This window comes from Populus alba, chromosome 7, assembly GCF_005239225.2.
Source record: "Populus alba chromosome 7, ASM523922v2, whole genome shotgun sequence".
Lineage (NCBI taxonomy): Eukaryota > Viridiplantae > Streptophyta > Magnoliopsida > Malpighiales > Salicaceae > Populus > Populus alba.
The window spans coordinates 58035-78330 of NC_133290.1; the positions used below are offsets into that span (position 1 = coordinate 58035).

The 20296-nt window shown below is 34.9% G+C and overlaps 3 protein-coding genes and 4 non-coding genes across 9 annotated transcripts; 2 read left to right on the forward strand and 5 right to left on the reverse strand.

The window, feature by feature from the left end:
- Positions 1-830: 830 nt before the first annotated feature.
- Positions 831-7824, reverse strand: LOC118052874 (zinc finger CCCH domain-containing protein 13). Of its 3 annotated transcripts, XM_035063970.2 has the most exons (12): positions 7579-7823; positions 5832-5942; positions 5529-5562; positions 4647-4764; positions 4511-4567; positions 3465-3562; positions 3267-3338; positions 2931-3148; positions 2431-2475; positions 2276-2334; positions 1568-1780; positions 831-1337 (listed from the first exon to the last, which is right to left on the reverse strand). In XM_035063970.2, exons 1-12 carry the CDS (start codon positions 7703-7705, stop codon positions 1266-1268), a joined length of 1224 nt encoding a protein of 407 aa, XP_034919861.1. In that variant the 5' UTR covers positions 7706-7823; the 3' UTR covers positions 831-1265. The 3 variants fall into 3 exon arrangements, with proteins under 3 accessions (XP_034919861.1, XP_034919854.1, XP_034919844.1); XM_035063963.2 differs by having other exon boundaries at positions 2276-2475; positions 4647-4758; positions 7579-7824; XM_035063953.2 differs by having other exon boundaries at positions 2276-2475.
- A 445-nt stretch (positions 7825-8269) lies between these two features.
- On the forward strand, positions 8270-12335 carry LOC140954157 (uncharacterized). The gene is made up of 9 exons (XM_035063885.2): positions 8270-8714; positions 9075-9122; positions 9281-9340; positions 9437-9520; positions 9651-9755; positions 11067-11180; positions 11305-11405; positions 11831-11942; positions 12102-12335. Exons 1-9 carry the CDS (start codon positions 8340-8342, stop codon positions 12216-12218), a joined length of 1116 nt encoding a protein of 371 aa, XP_034919776.1. The 5' UTR covers positions 8270-8339; the 3' UTR covers positions 12219-12335.
- Positions 12336-12699: 364 nt separating this feature from the next.
- LOC118052809 (uncharacterized) lies at positions 12700-17772 on the forward strand. Its single transcript, XM_035063892.2, has 9 exons — positions 12700-13462; positions 14735-14782; positions 14946-15005; positions 15100-15183; positions 15313-15417; positions 16341-16454; positions 16581-16681; positions 17104-17215; positions 17442-17772. Exons 1-9 carry the CDS (start codon positions 13211-13213, stop codon positions 17568-17570), a joined length of 1005 nt encoding a protein of 334 aa, XP_034919783.1. The 5' UTR covers positions 12700-13210; the 3' UTR covers positions 17571-17772.
- A 1107-nt stretch (positions 17773-18879) lies between these two features.
- On the reverse strand, positions 18880-19007 carry LOC118052982 (small nucleolar RNA snoR80). The gene has a single exon (XR_004688297.1). It is a non-coding gene; the product is annotated as a small nucleolar RNA snoR80 (small nucleolar RNA).
- Positions 19008-19109: 102 nt separating this feature from the next.
- On the reverse strand, positions 19110-19217 carry LOC118052975 (small nucleolar RNA Z152/R70/R12). Its single transcript, XR_004688295.1, has one exon. It is a non-coding gene; the product is annotated as a small nucleolar RNA Z152/R70/R12 (small nucleolar RNA).
- Positions 19218-19309: 92 nt separating this feature from the next.
- LOC118052970 (small nucleolar RNA R11/Z151) lies at positions 19310-19395 on the reverse strand. The gene has a single exon (XR_004688294.1). It is a non-coding gene; the product is annotated as a small nucleolar RNA R11/Z151 (small nucleolar RNA).
- An 86-nt stretch (positions 19396-19481) lies between these two features.
- Positions 19482-19582, reverse strand: LOC118052963 (small nucleolar RNA Z157/R69/R10). The gene has a single exon (XR_004688289.1). It is a non-coding gene; the product is annotated as a small nucleolar RNA Z157/R69/R10 (small nucleolar RNA).
- Between the last annotated feature and the right edge of the window lie 714 nt (positions 19583-20296).

Here is a 20296-nt window from a genome sequence, read left to right on the forward strand (position 1 = left end):
ATATATTGTTATATTGTGAGCAAAATCCTCTCTAGATGACTTTGTTTCGTGTGCTGATTTTTTCAATTATGCACTCGTTGCAATATTTATTAAACTCAGTGCATATCAAGTTTTATCCGAACTGGTTTGAATATTAACTTGTTCGAACTCGGATGACCTATATATCAATCTACAAACTATTTGACTCAACCAGAATAAATGAAACATGACAGGGTCAACTTTTTCAGCTACGTTTGATACAGCGTTTTATCCTTCACAGATCTGCATGAATCAATCTTTGTCCGAATGGACGTGGCTTCAAAATGGGGGTCACGTTTAAGTTTCGTTTTAGTTCTCGAAGCATACTCCATCTGCCCCTTCTTCACACAGGTGGTTATTTTTCTTTTTTCGAAGATTATGAGTATCTATTTAGATTTTTCCTTGACAGCAGGACAGGAAAGGCCAGGCAGCAATCATCGTCTTCAAACCAACTCAAAAGGGAGAAGAGGTGTTTCATTTATTTACCAGCAAAAGAACAAATATTTTTTTAAAGTGGATTTCCTTGCCTGGTTATGTGGACCTTCCATTTAAAGACAGGCAAGCTTTACTAGCAGATTCAAAGCTTGCTTGTTTATGTGGTTGGGGTTACATTTTATCCCAATCACAGATTCAATCTTGTTTGATTAATAAAATAACCATGTGGTTTTACATGAATTCCACTAAAAACTATCTTGAACCCTAGTTAAGAAAAAACTACAATTTATACCTATATTTAAACCTATTTATTTTTTCAAAACCACCACCGTAAAAGCACATTAAGTCCCCCTAAGAAAATTAGAAGACAACAAAACTTTCGCAAATTATTCTGATCAAGATTTACTTGAGGGCTCTCCTTTTTCATTACAAGCACAAGTGACATCTTCAGACACCTGCGACTGGCCTTCACAAATTCAGAAATATGGCCATGTTATGCATCTAGAAGCTAAATGACTATAGCATCTACTGCATCGTACAGCGGTAGGATGGCTATACGAGGCACAAGCAGGTGCCAGACCAGCCCGCACCAATGTGCTCCCCCATGTGTACAAGGCATAAGGTGATGTAAGTAAAACTAGCATGGCCCCTACACCCCCATGTTAACACAATCAGAGCTGCCATAATAATAGCAATACTATTATCCAAGTCTTTAGGAACTAAAAACAGTGAGAGTTGTAAAACCCAAAACTATACACATGAAGCTCACCGATCAATCCCGCACAGTATAGAGGTGGAATGCCATTATGGTATCAGACTATATCGATATCCACCATCTCCTCCTCTAGGCCTCCAACATCTACATTCTCATCTTCACCCTCATACTGCAAGTCCGGAGCAAGTCAGATAAATACCACATGTTAAAGTGCACGACAGATCATTCATGACAAATTCTATACATGTATAAACATTTTTTTGATGATAAAAAATATTAGACAAGGGGAGATCAGATTCTGGATAGAGTTAAATCACTATCTGCGTATTCTTATTATATGTTGTGCCAATGTAACCAAGTGCCTACAGTCAACCAGAAGGACAAGACTATCAAACCAACCTTTGAGGAGGTATTTCGATGGATTGGAGGAGGTGGGGGAAGTGAAAATGGCAAGCTTCGGGCCTCATATGTAGCACCTCCTCTAACAATCCCCCGAGAAATATTTTCAACTGCTTCAACATTCTCCTCCATTTCAATTTCAACTAGGTCATCAATTGCACGAGCAGCCATGCTGGTCGATGGTACGTGAAGCACTGAGCATGAACCCTTGGTCTGTCCATTCAAACATGCATGAAGTTAGTCCGCCATTCATTGCACTTGTAATTCATGAATAATGACAATGACTCGGTGACTCTCTTGTCCACATAAATAAAAAATTATATAAAAGTTGTTTTGAGTGTTCTAATTTCTAACAGTACAATAGTAACATAAATATTCCAATGAGAGGGGCAATCCCTACAACAATGCTTATAATGATAATTTGCAAGTTGATAGGAGCCAAGACCTGGCATATGCTGACACTGGTGCACTGTGGAACTGCCTTGCATAGTGTAAATTATGATATGTACAGGAAACGCAACCAACAACATTTTCCTTTCCCTTTTAATTCTCCTGGCTACATTTTCTCACTTGTTTGCTAGCTTTTACCATCTTCAAGTTACAAGCTAATCTCTGATTTTTACTGGAAAAGGCTCTCATGTCATGATTGACAAAAATCAAAAGGAAAATAAAGAAAACCTAAAACAAAAGTGGGAAAGAAGAAATCACCTTATCCAAGGGAATACTGGTGGAAACACCTTTTCCTTTCTTTTGCTTGCCTTCATTTCCTATAGGAAAATGACTGTTATTCCTATTGTCCACCACCCCAAATTCCAGGTTGCTATTCAGCTGAACAGGGTGTGAATGAAATTGGGAAAGCTTACTCAATCTTAGAGTCTCTGCCGGATGGCCACCATTGGTTAAATTGCCTAAAAATCCAGCAAGATGTCAGCACATACCTAGAAAGTTGCACGTGATTTTGTGGCAGAAAATCAGTAATAATGACCAGATTAAAAAGGCCATTTCAAGTTAAGTTCCATTGATATCAAAGTATTGGAAATAATTAATGGTAGCATACAGCAGTGTGATGGAAAGATGGAATGACCATTTGCCCAAATAATGCAGCTATGGAACAACATGAAGAAGATAGATTAAAGATAAAAACTTTCACACTTATTGGTCTAGATTCAGCTGCTTGTTCCATGCCTTTATATTTGCTTCTTATTCTTCTTGACAAATGTTCAACTACATCTTCAATGACATATCCTTTTGTAATAGGGGGCTAATCCTTTGTGATGCATAATGACATCAGATCAGGGGACCGATCAAATTTGAAGGTTCCAAAATTTCCATTTACTATATAATATATAAAGACACCATATACCTTGTGTTGATTTTTCAGCGGTATACTGTTTACCACCCAAACTTTTCTCAATTGGACAGGAATTATTCTGCTTTAGCATCTCATTCTGTGCACTGATTGCACAATGACCATTTATCTCTCCATCATTGACAATTTTGATGCTTGAATCCTCTTCATTGCAATCAGTTGCAGTACCAGAAACAAGCTGATCTCCCAACTTCTTAAATCGAACTTCTGACCTATAAAGTTCCATGAATAAAGCAACTTATGAAAACCACCAACCACCAAAGAAAGATACAATGTGTCCAACAAACAAAAACACAGAAAGATAATGAGAAATGGTATCAAGAAAAATGCCTTTTAAGTTCATCTTGAGCCCGCACATAGTGCTTATATGCTTTGACAAACTTCTTGATGTTTGAAGTGATCCTGAATGGTCAGTAGCAAAGAGCAAATAGGTAAAACTAAAGAAGTGTGTCTTCCATCGAGTAGTAGAGAGATAACATAAGGATAGATAAAAATTGGTAAGCTATGATAATAAATATTAGCAATTACCTTTTGCATTCCTCTTTCTCTGCAGATAATTGAGCCTCAAGCTCCTGAATTCTAGAAGTAAGACTATCTGCTTCTTCAGTTTTCTTTTCCAGTAAGATCTTTAGAAAATACATATACCAAGTGTCAAAATGTCTTTACTTCTCTTGAAACTAAAAGGCAACAACATCAAATATAAGGGAAGAAAAAGATGTTGGCAGCAGACAAAAAAAGGATGCTTGAAGACATGTAGATTGACAAATCACTATATGAAAAATGATTCATGCTTCAATTCAACACTTCGAGGTGGCAACTCAAGCATTTATGGAAAAGGAATATGCATGTCCTCTAGGTTTTTAATTCCTATGTGGTAAGCAAGCTGATTTCAAATCAACTAATGTTGCAGTAAACTCTTCTTCCCATGTCAAACAGCTTTTCTCATTACCACTCTCCCAAAAGTTGAGTGAACTTGAAAAACATCCGGAAATTTCAGTACAATATTTTTGCTTCTTAAGTTACATATTCAAATAATCAACAATGTTTGTCAATAGTCAATGAGCTTTCTTTTTGGAGAAAACCAAGAGAAGCAGAAAAGAAAACAAACGCAAAAGCAAAAAGGAACCTAGAATAATTGTAATATTTGAAATACTGAAAGAAGTTTCTTGGGATACATGTTAGAGTTATGCAGTCAGAAGAAAGTACTTTTAACATTATCATAATGAAACATGCATCCCAAGACCACATGATGGATAGCATAAAAATTGAAGCTGGTCAAACTTTAATAGATCTTATTCACGAAACATACTAACAGAATTCATAATCATAGATCAACATTTCACTTATTTCAGCCACTATAAACTACTTGAGAAAAAAAATTCCACAAAGGAATGCACACCTCAAACCACTGCAATAGATGATAACATGAAACAACAAGAGAAAACATAATAAGTTCCCGTCAATAAACAGCAAACTTGACAGGTTAAAGAGATAAAAGAATTAAACAATGACAAGAAAATTATTTGTATGCAGAATAGCAATAAAAAATCTAGAAACCGAAGAGCAGCACTCACCATTAATTCAGATTTGTGGTGCTCAAGCTTGTTGATGTTTGACTGCATTTCTTTTAGCTGCACATAGTTCCAAAATTAAAAAATAAATGAAAATGGAATTTCCCTCATAAAAATATTCAAACAGATCTCTTTTAACCTCAGATGATGCACTTTTTCTTTCTTTAACTTGGTCATCTGCCCTATCTGAGACTTTCAGACTCCCAGAGAAATCACTTTGGCCATCATACTGCTGTTTCTTCCTACGTTTTCTGTCACTTTAAAAGGAGCAAAATTAATTATTTTTTGGAAGCCAAATATATACAGTGTGGGCATGAAAACAGAACAGCACATAAAAATTTAGTTTGTGTGCCATTATGTATTCAATATGTGTTTATAGAATCAGCAAAGATATTTCTAAAAGCACTGCCATATTTGTTTCCTCAAACCTTTTTAACACAAACAGTTTTCAATAACTCACCAAACATGCCACATTTTAACTGTAGCCACTAGATTGGAGTGTACAATGAACTACAGTCCTTTACATATTAAACTTAGAAGCCACACCATCTAATGGCATAGATGGACCATGTAGAAGTGTTAATTAACACAACTTCCAAGCTGTAGATTTAAAAGGTTTCACAACCAGATCATTCATACCATGAAATGGATAAAAATATCTTAAGTATTCTTGCCAAGTCAATCAACCATTATCAAGAAAGATATGGACTCTTCAATATGAAATCCACACTGGCTGGGCTCCAGCAATACTAGAAAGTACAGTGACAAACTTCTGTTTGAAATTTCAAAGTTTTATGAAGTCTCTTGAACACTTCAATGGAGATGTAGGTATGCTCTCTCTATGAAGTTCCAAAGGATACAAAAAATAATACTACACCAGTCAAGAACATAAAAGCTTAAGTAAACATAAGCCAATAGCACAGCCATAAACCCAAAAGGGAAGATATATCTTCATAGAGGCAACACCTATGGAACCTTTAATAAATTAAAACCAGTAAAAGGTGGAATTGTGTTGACTCACTTGCTTTTCTCAAGAGACCTGGAAGGGCTGGATCCTGAAACAAATGCAGCCAACAAGAAAGGAAAAATCAGGGGACAATTGTAGTCATATGACAAAAGAAACTGAGTTGATAACTACATATGTGTTCGGATTAATAAAGATAACTACATAAAATATTCTAGCTATCCTGTAATAATTTATGTTAACACATTCATAATTTAAAGCACTACTCTACTCATCCATAGCCCAGAGATAAAAGAGGGGACAGAATTACAACTGCATGAAGAGAAGATGTGGACAAGTTACAAGGACACGATTACTGACCATGAAATGAGTCTCGTCTGTTTGCATCTTTTCCTGGGGAATACTGGCGCTTAGGAGAAAGCCTTTGATCAAGTTTATCCCTCAAGTCACCACCTCGATAGTCCCGCGTACCTACAATAAGGGAATAAATTCCAGTACAGCAGGTTAGTATCTTCTACGTTTCAGTTAAAGCAACCGGAGGACCTGTAAATCATAATGATCCCAAGCTTACCATCATAAGGAACAAAATTAGTAAGAGCAATGAATAGTACTAATGCTTGCTTGCCAATTCCAAAGGGGATAAGATACTATCCCAATGTATTATGAATTGACAAAGAAGGTTACCATATAACACCAGGAAGAGAACCCTTCAAATATAGAAGTCGCATTGGGTAAGACTAGACAATATATTCTGACTTCTTAATGAGGAATAAGGAATACAATATAAGCTGAATAATACAGATTGCTCTCCGGTGCCATATTAAGAAATAATGAGAATCTATTGAATACAACCAGTCAATATGTCCTGACTTCTTGATTAGCAATAAGAAATATGATGTCTCCATGGTAAAATCTTGTGGTATAATGTTTGCACGATAAATGAGACAAGTCAGTATACTCTGTCTTCTTGATGACAATAAGCAAAATAATAGAATCCGAATAATATAGATTTGTTGCCAGCACCATAATACAGGAGAATGTCAACGAATATACCATCAGCAAGAAGAATTGGTTTCTTCATGAAATAACTCCCGCAAAACAATGCATACTTTCTCCGGTAGAAATCGCTTGAAAAGGATATTCAAGGAGACATAATAGATAATGAGCTCCACCAGGATATAGACTACTGAATGTACTAGAGATAAGACTTGAGAACTCCGACAATGTTGCTTGCTATGTCCATATAATCACAGGCTATAAATTTCCAACGAGGCTAATATCAATCCTTCACCAAATTATTTGCCATTTTGCAGATACAGTATAGTATGATGAACAAGAATAAAGATCCCGAGACAAAAAAAATACTGGAACCAGCTCTAAGATTAACCAATGAGCAATATCCATTCTGAAGGAAGCCAATAGTAGCTGACACTAACGAAACACATTCTCCAGATGCCATTTTGATGCATCTCCAAATCACTACCTGATACTGCTGATCAAATGAAACAAAAATCTGCTGAAAGTCATTTTGATTACGTCTCCAAATCACTCATCAATAAAATCCAAATCGAAGAATTCTCCTCATTTGTATTCCCTACTTCACATTTACCGCACTGCTTTTTCTCTGAACTCATGCATAATCACTTGGAAAACAAGTATTCATCATAAATTGTCACTCATAACAATAATAAACTAAAACATTTTCAAAAACACAAAATTAAACAAATGAATATTAAATAAAAAGTAAAATTTACTACACCCATTCACAAAATAATCTATCAACAACTATGTTCACAATACCCAACCAAACATTTTTTTTTTTTAAATGAATAATACAAAAAAAAAAAAAAAAACCAATCTCATCAAAAACATTTCACACAAATTTGATTACTTACGTTAAATAATAATAATAATAATAATAATAATAATAAGAAGAAGAAGAAGAAGAAGAAGAAGAAGAATAAGAATAATTGAAACCTAGTATAGAACACATTACAGCCAATAATAATGCAAAGAAAAACTAAACAACAAAACGATTAAAAATTATACAAAATAGCAGTAAATAGGGTTACACAGCGAGAAAAAACGGAACGAAGAGCAAAGATACCATAACGAGAAGGCATGGATTGACGAAGCTCGGCGTTTCCATGAGCAAAAGAGCAATTTTGACGATGACAGCGGCCTTTTCGGTATAATACGCATATCTTCGTCTTGAAGAGCTTCCTTTCCGCCATTTTTATATATTATCTATGAGAAAAACAATTTGCAAGGAGAAAGCTTTTGAGAGAGAGAGAGTGATTCGCCTGAAGGTTACTGCAGGCGTAGAAACTAGAAAGCGAAAGGTATTGTGAAGGAGTAGAAGGATGAACTACGTTAATATGCCTAAGGTTTGAAAGGCTTATCAATTGAGTCCCTATAATCGTTTTTTAGTCCCTAATTAGTAAGTTGTTCAAAATCGTTGTAGTTTCTTTAAAAAAAAATAATAATTAGAAAAGGCATTTGGTTGGATTGTTGTGTTTATTTATTTAGAAAAGCTAATTGTTCTTCCAATTGTTTTTTATGATAATTTAATTATTTTTCTAACCATCGTTTATGTCTAACCAAATTTTACAACCTCACCTACTAATATACAAACTTAAAAACACTTTTTTTAATTTAGAACTTTCAAAATCAACTTTGGTAAAGGGAATTACTTTATTTTCTCAAAACAAAGAGGATTAACATACAAATTCATTATAAAATTATGGACTAAATTATAATTTATCAATCAAAAAAATATAAATAAAACAAGCTAATCAACCTGACCCACCAAAGCCCTATAATGCACAGAACTGCCAGTGTCAGCGTCCGTATAAACACCTCACAAAGATGAAGACTCGATATGTAAAGCGGTTGACTCGCTCACTACTCACCCAACTCAACTCACCACAATCGCACCGGTTCTTCTCGAGCACTACCACCACTAAATCTCCTCTTCGCCGCCACCAAACCACCCTCAATTCCACTCGACCCACCTACTCGCCCCCCAAATTCCTCCAAATTACCACATTTGCCACAAAAAACGAGAGCATATTTGATGCTGCTGACGAACTTAGGGAGGATGATAATAAACACGACGTCGCGTCGGAGAGGAAGGAGCCACCACATGATTTTTCTAGAAATGTAGTGGTTCTCACGTGCGAGTCGAAAGCTGAGGGTGGCAAGTGTGTGGTTTATTTAGTTGGCACTGCTCATGTTTCTCAGGTGAAAGCAGAAAGTCCATGTTTTTTTTGTGTTTTCTGGTTCTGGGTGCTTGAGAAAGGGAAATTCTTGGTTTAAGAGGGCTTAACTTTAGTAATTTCTGCAAAACTAAATTGGCATTTAGAAGCTTGCATTTTATTTGGTTTTCGTTTTATTTTCTGTTCGATTGCTAGGAAAGTGAAGGAAAATGCTGGGATTATTAAAATTTAAAGCCTTTTGTGTTCTGGGATGCTTGAAAAAAATGAAATTCTTTTCTTTAGTGAGTATAAAATGGCAGGATTTATAATTTATCAAATTTGTGCCAGAATTGAAAAATTTATAAATTGCTTACCTTGATTTTTCTGTTTGGGTTGTGAGTTGTAGGCATCATGCAGGGAAGTAGAAGCTGTAATCCGTCATGTGAAACCACAGGTGCTTTTGCAATATTTTTTTTTTTTTGAAATTTCAATAACATTTGTATTCCAAATATTAATGCAAAGGTCATTGTTTAGAAGGTTAGCTGCCTGAATTTAAATTTTTTTTCTGGCTTTTACTTGTCCCATGAAGATTCGCAACTTCGTTGATTACAGGTTGTATTTCTGGAATTGTGTGCAAGTAGAGTCGGTCTGCTTACCATTCGGAATTTAAAGGTCTGTCCCTGGAAAGTTTCTTGCTTTCTTTCTTTCATTTATGTTCTTTACCCTTCAATTTTCCACTTTCTGGTGTCTTTACTTTTGGTTGTTAAGGTACCAACAATGAAGGAAATGATAGAAAAGTGGAAGAAAACACAAAATGCGCCTCAAATTTTTCTTAGCTGGTTCTATGCCACCGTAAGTATCTAAGATGAATTTCTTATTCATGCTTTTCAATGAAAACTAGATTATTGTACATTGAGAATGTTATAAGTTAATTTTTGCATCAAGATTATTTGATCAACTTCTGTTTTTCTTTTTATGTAAGGTTGGCGAAAAGCTTGGAGTTGTTCCTGGTTCTGAGTTCCAGGTAGCATTTGAAGAAGCAAGAAAATGTGAGGCCAAGGTGGTACTTGGTGATCGCCCTGCACAGGTGAGATCCTTTTGCTGTCTTGCCAGTTGGAAATACTTAACCCATGCTATGTTTCTTCTGACACTGATATGCTGGATTCCCTATTAATTAGCTTAACCCATGTTGCCCTTCCCACTTCTTGCTTGGGAGCGTGTGGATTACTTTGCTATTACTGCAATAGAAGTTCATGGTTGTGTTTATGAATATAGCAGTATTCATTTGATTGCCATTCACTTATAGTTTTCTCATAAGAGAAATTTAGTGGTGTAGCTTCCTTTAGGCTGATTTTGAGACTGAAAAAATTGTAGCCATGTCTTTGAATGCCAATCATGAGGTTTAATTTCATGGTTTGCCTAATTGGTCACTTGGTTGCTTTGTACAACCACACTAGTTTCTGACGGGGGACAATAAAATTTGAAGAAAAGAAAAGGAGAGGAAGAAATAAGAGGAAGAAGGTGCTGGGAAGAAGAAGAGAAGGGAAGGGAAAGGCAGGAGGAGGAGAAATCCACAGATATATCTTAATTCATCATTAACTGTCCATAATGTGAAAAAACACATAAATAGTAAAACACTAATAAACCCAACACCAATAATTGGGCTTATAACCCTCTAAACAAAATGACCATCAATATAATATAAATTTAGCCCAATAATAAACCGAAATAAAATCTAATAATTTTGGGGTTAGGCTATCCTCCATCATCTTCGACCTTACACATGTGTGAACTATGTCTCAAGTCTAGTGTCCCCACTAATTTCTTTATCCATTTGGTTTGCATTCTTTAGTCCAAAATGACCATCAATATAATATTATGCCAATATCCCTATAGCCTAGCATTTATTTTGCTAGCAATAATGTTTCAAGTCTATTATCAAATACAAATGGATGGTCTAACCACCATGAAGGCTTACTGAGAGATTCGATGCGTGGGATGCATTTTATGTCTTTTTGTGCTAGGTACTGGCTTCTCTCATAATCTGGCTAGCATTTCATTGTGCTAATCTACGGGCAACACTTCCACATCCAGACAAATTGCCATCCATCTAAAGTATCTGTTACTCTGTATTTTGGACTGAGCATTTTGAGTGGATAAATTTATTGGATTTGTCAAATCTCTATTGCTGGACTGCTTCTTCAACTTTGATTCTTGAATGAATTACTGTGTAAAAGCAATAAACTTGCATTTTCATTTTTATCAAGTCTCATCCATTTAAGCGATTTTTGTGAGCTTCTTTAATTAATTTTCTCCACTTCTCTTTTGATGCCACTCTTTTTCATTTTTCTTACTGCTGGCACAAACTAATCTGACTTTGATGGTGTAACTGAAACAGATTACTTTCAGGAGGACACAAGGTAAGTTGCCTTTTTGGCATAAAGTAAAATTCTTGTGTGCTGTATTTGTTCAAACATTATTTTCATCGAGCTCTAAGAGTATCGACACAATGGTAAAATCCCTAAACTCTCTTTTCCTTCACTTTTTTCGGCCAATTCCTTTTTTATCCTTTATCTGCAGAAATTATTGAAGATTTCTAAACGTGGTTGACAGTCAATTTGTTCCCTTATTTTCAGATAAAAGACTTGGATGATGTTAAGAAGGTTACTATTTCAACTAAAAAACTAAGCAAGCAGTACCCCACTGTAATGGAAACCCTTGTGGATGAACGAGATCAGTTAATATTTTTTTCCCGTCATTTACTTTTGTAATCTGGTACTTTTCTGTTGTTGCCTTCCATAAAAAGGGTGAAGCAGCGTCCATTAAGAAATCGTGTTTTTTTTTTGTTTCTCTCTGCTTGATGTTGATTGCATGAGTTTACAAAAGGAATAGAGTTGCTGGAAATATTTTGCAACTTCCAGTGCCCGAGTCTCTTTGGAGGAGCGTGTTTATAGTTGATTTCAAAGCTACATACTCTTGGTACAAGAGTTTTTGTAAAAACTCACCTTGAACTCATACTCATTGCATCTCTATTCATGGACAGGAGAGTAGTTAATCTGAAATCTCTAATCTGTGATTAACTTGTTTAAAGCTCAGGGGTACGAGCTCTCTACAAAGTTATTTTTGAATGAATTTATTCATATCTATTTGGCTAACTTGCAGGTACATGTCATCGATCCTGCTAAGAATCGCTAAAGAACATACCGCGGTCGTAGCAGTCATAGGAAAAGGGCATTTGCAAGGAATTAAGAAGTATTGGGAGCAACCTATTGAGGTTGGTTAAGAATATTTCTCGAGTGATGTATTTGTTTGCTGTTAGTCCATCAATGATAGAAATCTGACACATTATACCCTTAGTTTATATTTAATGGAATCATAAGAACAACCAGATTAGCATCCACCTTGTTTACCATTAGTTCTCCCGCTGTTGCAGTTGAAGGATCTTCTTGAACTTCCTCCTCAGAAACCACCCTTTTCAGCTCTGAAGGTTTTTGCAGTTGCTGGTATGGCCATTGGTTCAGCATTTATCTTTCAAGCAAGAAATAGCTAACCAGAGTTTCGATTTGTATCAAATGAATTCAGGAACAGGATGCACAGTTTTTTGAGGAGATTGTTCTGTCCATGCTTTTATATAATTCTGAATTCTCCAATTAACTCGTGATTTTTTGACAAACTAGTGAATACAAAGTTGGAGTAGATTTTTTCGTCAGAAAATGCATTTAGAGAATTTTTATGTTAAATTATTTTTTTATGTTTTTAAATTATTTTAATATATTTAAAAAAATCATTTGAAAAAAGTAATTGTTATCACAATTTCAAATACTCCTCATACTAAAAATGCAAATTAACTTAATAATTAAAAGATATTTTATGTTCTTTAATTATTTATGAATTTAAATTTTAAAATGAAAAAAAAAATTTATTTCTTCAAATATTTACCAAGGTAATATAAAAGTTTATATAACTTGTAATTTGTCCCAGTTAAGTTTTATTTTGAATATTTTTTTTATCAAATTGGTTTTTTCTTAAATGAAATAAGTTTTATTTTAGTTTAAAAAATAAATTAAATTGTCAATACAAATTATTTGTTTGAAAAGAAAATAAAAAAAGAATAGATGAAAACATGAAAAAAGAAAAAAAATATCAAATAAAGTTAAAGCAGGAATTAACACTTCACTGTTGTTTAGCATCCAAAGTCCAAACAAGTCAGCCACGTAAAACTGGACCCACCGAAGCCCTATAAAGACAGGTATCACCACGTCATGGTAACCAAAACCACCGAGTCAGCGTCTATATAAAGTCTCCACCACCATAAAAACCCGATTAATGAAGTGCTTGACTCGCTAACAACTCTCCCTCCTTAACTCACCCGATTCACACCGATTTTTCACTACCATCACCACGAAACTCCCTCACCGCCACCCCCAAACCACCTTCAATTTCTCTCACTCAATCTACTCACGCCGAAAGTTCCCCCAAATTATCACCTTTGCTACCAAAAAACCCACCAATCCTATAATTGCCGACCCGAACCGGAATCCTATGGATCCGAACCCTTCTAAAGAGGATTTTGTTCACATCGAAAGCCCTAGCAATAACGATAATCATTTAAGCGAAAGCATAGTTGATGTTGCTAATGAACTTAGCGAGGATGATAACAAAAACGACGTCGTGATGGGGAGGAAGGAGCTACCAGAGGAACTTTCACGAAGCGTTATGGTTCTCACGTGCGAGTCGAAAGCTGAAGGTGGCACTTGTGTCGTGCATTTAGTTGGTACTGCTCATGTTTCTCAGGTGAAAAATTGAAATTCTGTGTTTTGTTTTTTTGTGTGTGTTTGGTTGAGAAAATGAAGGAAATTGCGAGAAATTTGGAAAGATTGGGACCTTTTTTCCTGTGCAGAATGCTTATTTTTGTTGAATTTTGGCAGAAATAAAGTAATGGAAATGTGAATTACTTGGTTTTAATTTATGTTTTTCTGTGTGGTTGCTTAGAAAGTGAAGGAAAATGTGAGAAACTTTTGTGTTTTGCGTTAGCATGGGATACTGGAGATTGAGAAAGAGAAAATTCTTTGCTTTAATAGTGAGCATAAGATGTCTAATTGGTAAATTTTGGCAAAATAATTGAACTTGTATTGTACAGTGTGAATTAATTAGTTTGATTTATTAGATTCTCTGTTGGGCTGCTGACAAAATGAAGTTAAAATGGCTAGTGAATATTACGCTAGGATTGAATAATGTGTACAATTTCTTTGTGTTGTTTTCTTTTTCCAGTCTCCATATAAACTTTTTGTGTTTTGGATGGAGAAAGTGAAGGAAAAAAAGCACGGAACTTATTGATATTGAAACTTGTCGTGTTAGTATTTGATTCCTTAGATCGAGAAAAAGAAAAATGTTTTTCTTAATCGAGTATAAAACGAGTGATTAGTGAACTTTTGCAAAATTAAGTAGTATTGAAACGAGCAAAATATTTGGTTTTGATTTGAATTTTCTGTTTGTCTCGGAGCAAATGAAAGAAAAGTGAGGGAAGTATTGGTTCTGTAACTTTTTGGAGCTTTTGTGTTAATATTGGATACCTGAGAAAGAAGAAAAAAATTATGTGCTCAAGCGAGTACAAACTCTTTAATTTTGTAAGTTTTAGCAAAACTAAACTAGCATTGAAAAATGTATAATATTTAATTATGGTTTAAATCTTATGCTTGGTTGCTGAGAAAGTGAAGGGAAAATAGAAAAATTGTTGAAGTTTGCTTAAGTGTAAAGGAAATTCTTTGCTTAAGTGAGCCTAAAAAGGCTACTTTTGTATTTTCTGCAAAACTAAACTGGCATTGAAGAATGTGTATTTTATTTGGTTTTGATTTCATTTTTCTGTTTTATTGCTGAGAAAGTGAAGGAAAAAGTTGAAATTCCTAATTTTAAAACTTTTTGTTGTTTTGGGATGCTTGACTAAAGGTAAATCTTTGCTCAAGTGAGTATCAAATGGCTAATCTTGTAAATTTTTGCAAAATCAAGAAAGAATTGAAAAATATGTAAATTTTTATGTTGATATTTTTGCTGGGTTGCGAATTGTAGGAATCATGCCGGGAAGTACAAGCTGTAGTCAGTTACTTGAAACCGCAGGTGCTTTTTCCCTTTTTGTGAAACTTCAATAACATTTTGATTCCAAATATTAATGCAAAGGTCTATTTTTAGAAGGTTAGCTGCCTGCATTTAGATTGTTTTTATGTGTTTTACTTGTCCCATGAAGTCTCCTCAAAGTGAAGCTAGCATTTGTTGATTACAGGTTGTATTTCTGGAATTGTGTGCGAGTAGAGTGGCTGTGCTTACTCCTCAGAATTTAAAGGTCTGCCTCCAGAAAGTTTCTTGCTTTCTTTCATTAATGTTCTTTAACCTTTAAGTTTTCATATTCTGATGTGTTCTTTTTTTTTATTGTTCAGGTGCCAACAATGGGGGAAATGATAGAGATGTGGAAGAAAAATCATAACACATTTGGAATTCTTTATAGCTGGTTTCTTGCAAAGGTAAGTGTTTAAGATGAATTTCTTATTTGTGCTTTTCGATCAAGACTGCAATGTTAAACTTGATAGTGATATAAGTTAACTATTGCATCAAGATTATTTGGTCAACTTTTATTTTATTTTATATGTAAGGTTTCCGATAAGCTTGAAGTTTTTCCTGGTTCTGAGTTCCGGGTAGCATTTGAAGAAGCGAGAAAGTATGAGGGTAAGGTAGTACTTGGTGATCGTCCTGTACAGGTAAGATCCTTTTGCTGTATTGCCAGTTGGAAGTGCTTGTTGCTTTTGACATTGATATGCTGGATTATCTATTAATCTGGCTTAACTATGTTGTCCCGCCCACTTCTTGCTTGGGAGTTGGGTGGAATACTTTCCTGTTACTGCAATAGAAATTCCTGGTTGTGTTTATGAATATAGTAGATTTATTTGAATGCCATTCACATCTAGTTTTCTCGTAAGAGAAATTTAGTGGTATAGTCTCCTTTAGGCTGATTTTGAGGATGTGAGAAAAAAATTTACAGTTACCTCCTTGAAGGCCAATTAGGAGGTTTAATTTTGGTCTGCCCATCGCATGCTTGGTCGCTACAGCTGCCCCTAATTTCTCTACCCATATTTGCATTTTCTAGTCCAAAATCTACATCTAATGCCAGTATCCCTATACCCAAGCATTTATTTTTATTGCAATCAGTTTTCAAGTATAAAATAATATGCAAAAAAAAGAGAGTATGGTTTAACCACCATGAAGGTTGACTGAGATTTGATACATGGGATGCAGGTGTGCATATTTTTGTGCTTGGTACTGGCTACTTTCCTAGTCTGGTTAGCATATCTTATTGCTAATCTAGGGCCAACAATTCCCCATACAGGCATATATTGCCATCCATCTAAAGTGCCTATCATTACCCTGGCTTTTGGATTGATACATTTCGTGTTTAGTGGATTTGTCAAATGTTTATTGCTGGATTGCTTCTTCAGCTCTTTATTCATGCATGAAGACGGTGTAAAACAATAAACTCACATTTTAATCTCTATCAATTCTTGTCCACCTAGCATTTTATGAGCTTATTTACTTAATTTTCTTCTCTTCTCTTTTGATGCTATTCTTTTCTTTCTTTTACTGCTGTTACAAACTACTCTGACTCTGATGGCATCAACTGAAACAGATTACTTTGCAAAGGACATGGGGTAAAATGCCACTTTGGCATAAAGTAAAATTGTTGTACTCGTTACTTTTTCAAGCGTTATTTTTACCAAGCTCTGAGGATCTTGACAAAATGGTAAATAAGCTCCCTTTTCTTTACTTATTTTCCTCCAAAAAACTTCTAATTTTTTTTCCTTAGCTGCTGAAATTATTCAATATTGTTGAACTGTGGATGACAGTCAATTTGTTTGCTTATTTCCAGCTAAAAGAAATGGATGATGTTGACATGCTGACTCTAGTCATTCAAGAAATGAGCAAGCAGTTCCCCACTCTAATGGATACCCTTGTGCATGAGCGAGATCAGTTAGTAGTCTTTTGCCTCGGTTTATTTTTGTATTTTGATACTTTTTTAGTTGTGAAAAGATGACAATCCCTTCCTGGATTTTATAAAAAGGAAGAAGCAGAGTCTATTGGTGAACAGTTTTCTGTTTCTATATGAGTTTACTAAGGGAATGGAATTGCTAGAAATGTTTTGCAACTTCTATTGCCTATTTCACTTTGGAGGAGCGTGTTTATAGTTTGATGTCTGACCTACATGCTCATGTTCTGTGAAAACTTTTTGGAAAAATCCACCCGGAACTCATGTTCCTTTCATCTTTTTATGTACAGAAAGTTAATCAGGAACTGCTTCTCTGTGAACAACTGTGATAGTTTAGGGGTACGAGCTCCTTATGAAGAACTTTTCTGTTTTTGAATGAAATTTTTATATCCATTTCAACTTTCAGGTACATGTCGTCAACGCTGCTAAGAATTGCTAAAGAACACACTTCAGTCGTTGCAGTAGTTGGAAAGGGGCATTTGCAAGGGATTAAGAAACATTGGGGGCAACCTGTTGAGGTTGGTTGAGAATATTTTTTGAGTTGTGTGCTATTTGATTACAGAATTCCAAACTTGTTAGTTAGTCCATTAATAATTCAATTAATGATAGAAGTCTGACACATAATACAGTTAGTTTTATTAATGAAACCTTAAAATTTACCAGATTAGCATTGTCCTTGTGTGCCAATCACTTAGATTTTCTGACTCTTTAAGACTCACCAGTTCTACCTTCCCATTGTTGCAGTTGAAGGATCTCATGGAAATTCCTTCACAGAAACCAGCTGTTTCAGCTCGGAAGGTTCTTGCATCTCTAGGTGTTGCAGTTGCTGGTGTGGTTATTGTTTCAGGCCTTTACCTTTCACGCAAGAAATAGTTATAACCAGTTTCGATTTGCATCAGTGGGTCATTTACGATGAGGATACACAGTTTCATACTCACAATTCACAATATTCTTTCTAAGTTTGTTTGACTTGTCACAACAAATAAGGACATAACGAATGAATAGTCCTGCTAGGGTTCATGTATACGTACTTGTAACTAATTGACAGTCGATTTTATACAGTTCTTTTATGGAAGTTCATCCTACAAAAGAAATTATATTATGAACAAGCAGCACAGGTGGCCAGTCAACTCAATAGCCAAACAATCCTACAGGCAAACAACAACGGCACAAAGGGCAAACAATCCTACAGGTGAGAGCATGTTGTGCAAGCAGCTTCAGATCCGATGAGAAGGTGTGTCAAACAAAATGCACAGAACAAATCTTCCATGGAACCCAAGATTGTTGTCAGTTCTCTTTAAGCATGGAAATGGTGGATCTTCCATGGAACCCAGATTGTTGTCAATTTTAGTTCTCTTCCAAGCATGGAAATGGTGGTTTGCAAGCTTGAACACCTGATCAGAAAGGTTCTTCAAATGAATCGCAAGAGGTTGCTATATCAAAAAACCTAGTATGGCACAAAAGTAAGAAAGGAGAGAGAGAGGGAAAAGATATTGATAAATTTATACACTATCGAAAAAAAAAAACAGTAGTACAAAAATCTAAAAATAATATGTTTATATCCATAAAATTAATTAAAATATAAACTAGTTTGGATATCCACTTCTTTAAAAAAAAAAAAAAACATTTCAGTATTATCTTAACAAACATTTCAGTATTATCTCTAAAGCTATGACTACTTCGAATTTGAATTCATCTTGTTAGCATGTTTAGTGATATTACAAATTTTATTATCATCAATATCTTTCTAAATATTTTTATAATAATATTAAGAGTTTCATTGTCATCAATATCATTTTAGTGGTCCTGTGATATTTAAAGTCTCATTACCGAAGCACATTTGTCTTCTAGGTACCTACTGTTTTTGTCTTTTCATTCCATTACATCTTTACATGTCCAGCTAGATCACCTAGTTACACATGCATCAACTACATGAATCAGTTTGAAATTTTATTTAGAAAATACCTCCCAAATACTGGGAAGTTGAAATTTAACGTCACTTCATTTGTTTTTATTTTGATTTCATAAATTTTATTAGATTAATGTTCTTCAAATTAGACTTAACCCTGGAAAACTACGACGAGGTTTAATCAAAATCCAACAGTCGACTCTCCACCATCCTTCTGATTATAGGCAAGGGCCGGCGCGCTTTGAGGGCATAATATGCCATTACTGTGCAGGAAAATGTATGTGGTGTTTCCAGGATTAAATGACACGGATATCAGCCACTAATCAGGATAAGCCACAAAATATGGTTCTAGCACCCGAGCCATTATGCCAAGAGGAACTGATAAATCCCCCAGAATTGGTAATGGGTGCAATATATCATACAATTAACCCCGATTAACAATTCACTTAACATAATTAACACACTTAACACAACTAAACGAAAGATTATACAATGGGATTAGAGAGGCTCAGTGGAAGGAGAAGTCGTTTGTAAATGAGAGCTCACGGCAAGTACCAAGTACTTGTCCACTGCTCTTCAACACATTTAGTGCTTAACCTCATCACAGCAACCACATCCCTTGTAATACAAAAGGCATTAAGCTAGAAAAATCAATTTTAAAATAAAAAAGAAAACTGATCAAAAAAATAGGATTTAATCAAAAGGGCTTCAGTGTGTGTAACAATCAGATCATTGACTCGAAAATCTCACTGAAATCCGCTAAGATATTTATGTTATCATCATTTGCCCAATTGACCAAAAAAGACATTTTTTTTTCCTTCAAAAACACCTAAACTATTACACAAGAGAGGTAGAGAGAGGAATAAACAAACAAGAAAGGTGCTCAGACAGCCAAGGGTTAGTAATCAAGTTCTGGGAGAAGAACCCAGATCAGAAACTCTAGTCCACAAACAATTTGCTTCATCACTGCACTCTTTCTTTTCCATAAAAAACACATCAGAAACCAAAATATCAAGACTTTTTATACTAAAACACGATAGAAATCAGCAGAAAACATGTACAACAACGAAAAAAAAGAGGGGAGAAGGAAGAAACCCATGGTGGGCTTTGAGATCTGCGTTATGTTGTCTGGCGGAGAGGAAAAACCAATGAGAAGTTGTGAGGGTTTCGTTGTGTATATATAGGGGGTGTTGTTAAGTGTTTGGTGGCATGGAAACTAGGGTTTCAAAGAATTTGTGGTGTGTTCGCTCGGGCTGTAGGGTTTTAGTGTGTTTGTATTTGGGCTTTGGTGTTTTAAGCCTTGGCTCATTAAGTACGGTCCATTTTGGGGTTTGTTGGGCTTCTATGTTTATATTATAGTAAGCTACTTATTGGGCCATTTTCTCTCAATTGAATTACATGAATGCCATTCTCGGATCAATTTTTGTATATTGAAATTAAGTTTTTTTTTTTTATAGGTTTTAGGTAAGTATTATATCCACAAGATATTTTTCATTACTCAAATAAATATTTTTTCTTTTAAGGACCAAACTAAAATTCTTAGAAGAGAAGAGGACCAAATGTTTCATATTGAAGGGGGAAGACTTAATTTTCTATTTTTAAGAGTAAAAAATGTAACAGAAAAAAGATTAAAAATTTTCATTTCTTCAGCGATTAAATTAGAGCACTCTAAGGAAAAGGGACTAAATAT

Excerpts from the sequence above, each read along its gene's own strand:
- LOC118052874 (XM_035063953.2), bottom strand. The coding sequence starts at position 7,705 with ATGGCGGAAAGGAAGCTCTTCAAGACGAAGATATGCGTATTATACCGA. Across the intron at positions 4,568-4,646 it reads GAAAAAGTGCATCATCTGAG|CTAAAAGAAATGCAGTCAAA; the intron begins GTTAAAAGAGAT and ends AACTATGTGCAG. Across the intron at positions 3,149-3,266 it reads GCTCAAGATGAACTTAAAAG|GTCAGAAGTTCGATTTAAGA; the intron begins GCATTTTTCTTG and ends GGAACTTTATAG.
- LOC140954157 (XM_035063885.2), top strand. The coding sequence starts at position 8,340 with ATGAAGACTCGATATGTAAAGCGGTTGACTCGCTCACTACTCACCCAA. Across the intron at positions 9,123-9,280 it reads TCCGTCATGTGAAACCACAG|GTTGTATTTCTGGAATTGTG; the intron begins GTGCTTTTGCAA and ends CGTTGATTACAG. Across the intron at positions 11,181-11,304 it reads CTAAGAGTATCGACACAATG|ATAAAAGACTTGGATGATGT; the intron begins GTAAAATCCCTA and ends CCTTATTTTCAG.
- LOC118052809 (XM_035063892.2), top strand. The coding sequence starts at position 13,211 with ATGGATCCGAACCCTTCTAAAGAGGATTTTGTTCACATCGAAAGCCCT. Across the intron at positions 15,418-16,340 it reads TTGGTGATCGTCCTGTACAG|ATTACTTTGCAAAGGACATG; the intron begins GTAAGATCCTTT and ends CAACTGAAACAG. Across the intron at positions 16,682-17,103 it reads CTTGTGCATGAGCGAGATCA|GTACATGTCGTCAACGCTGC; the intron begins GTTAGTAGTCTT and ends TTCAACTTTCAG.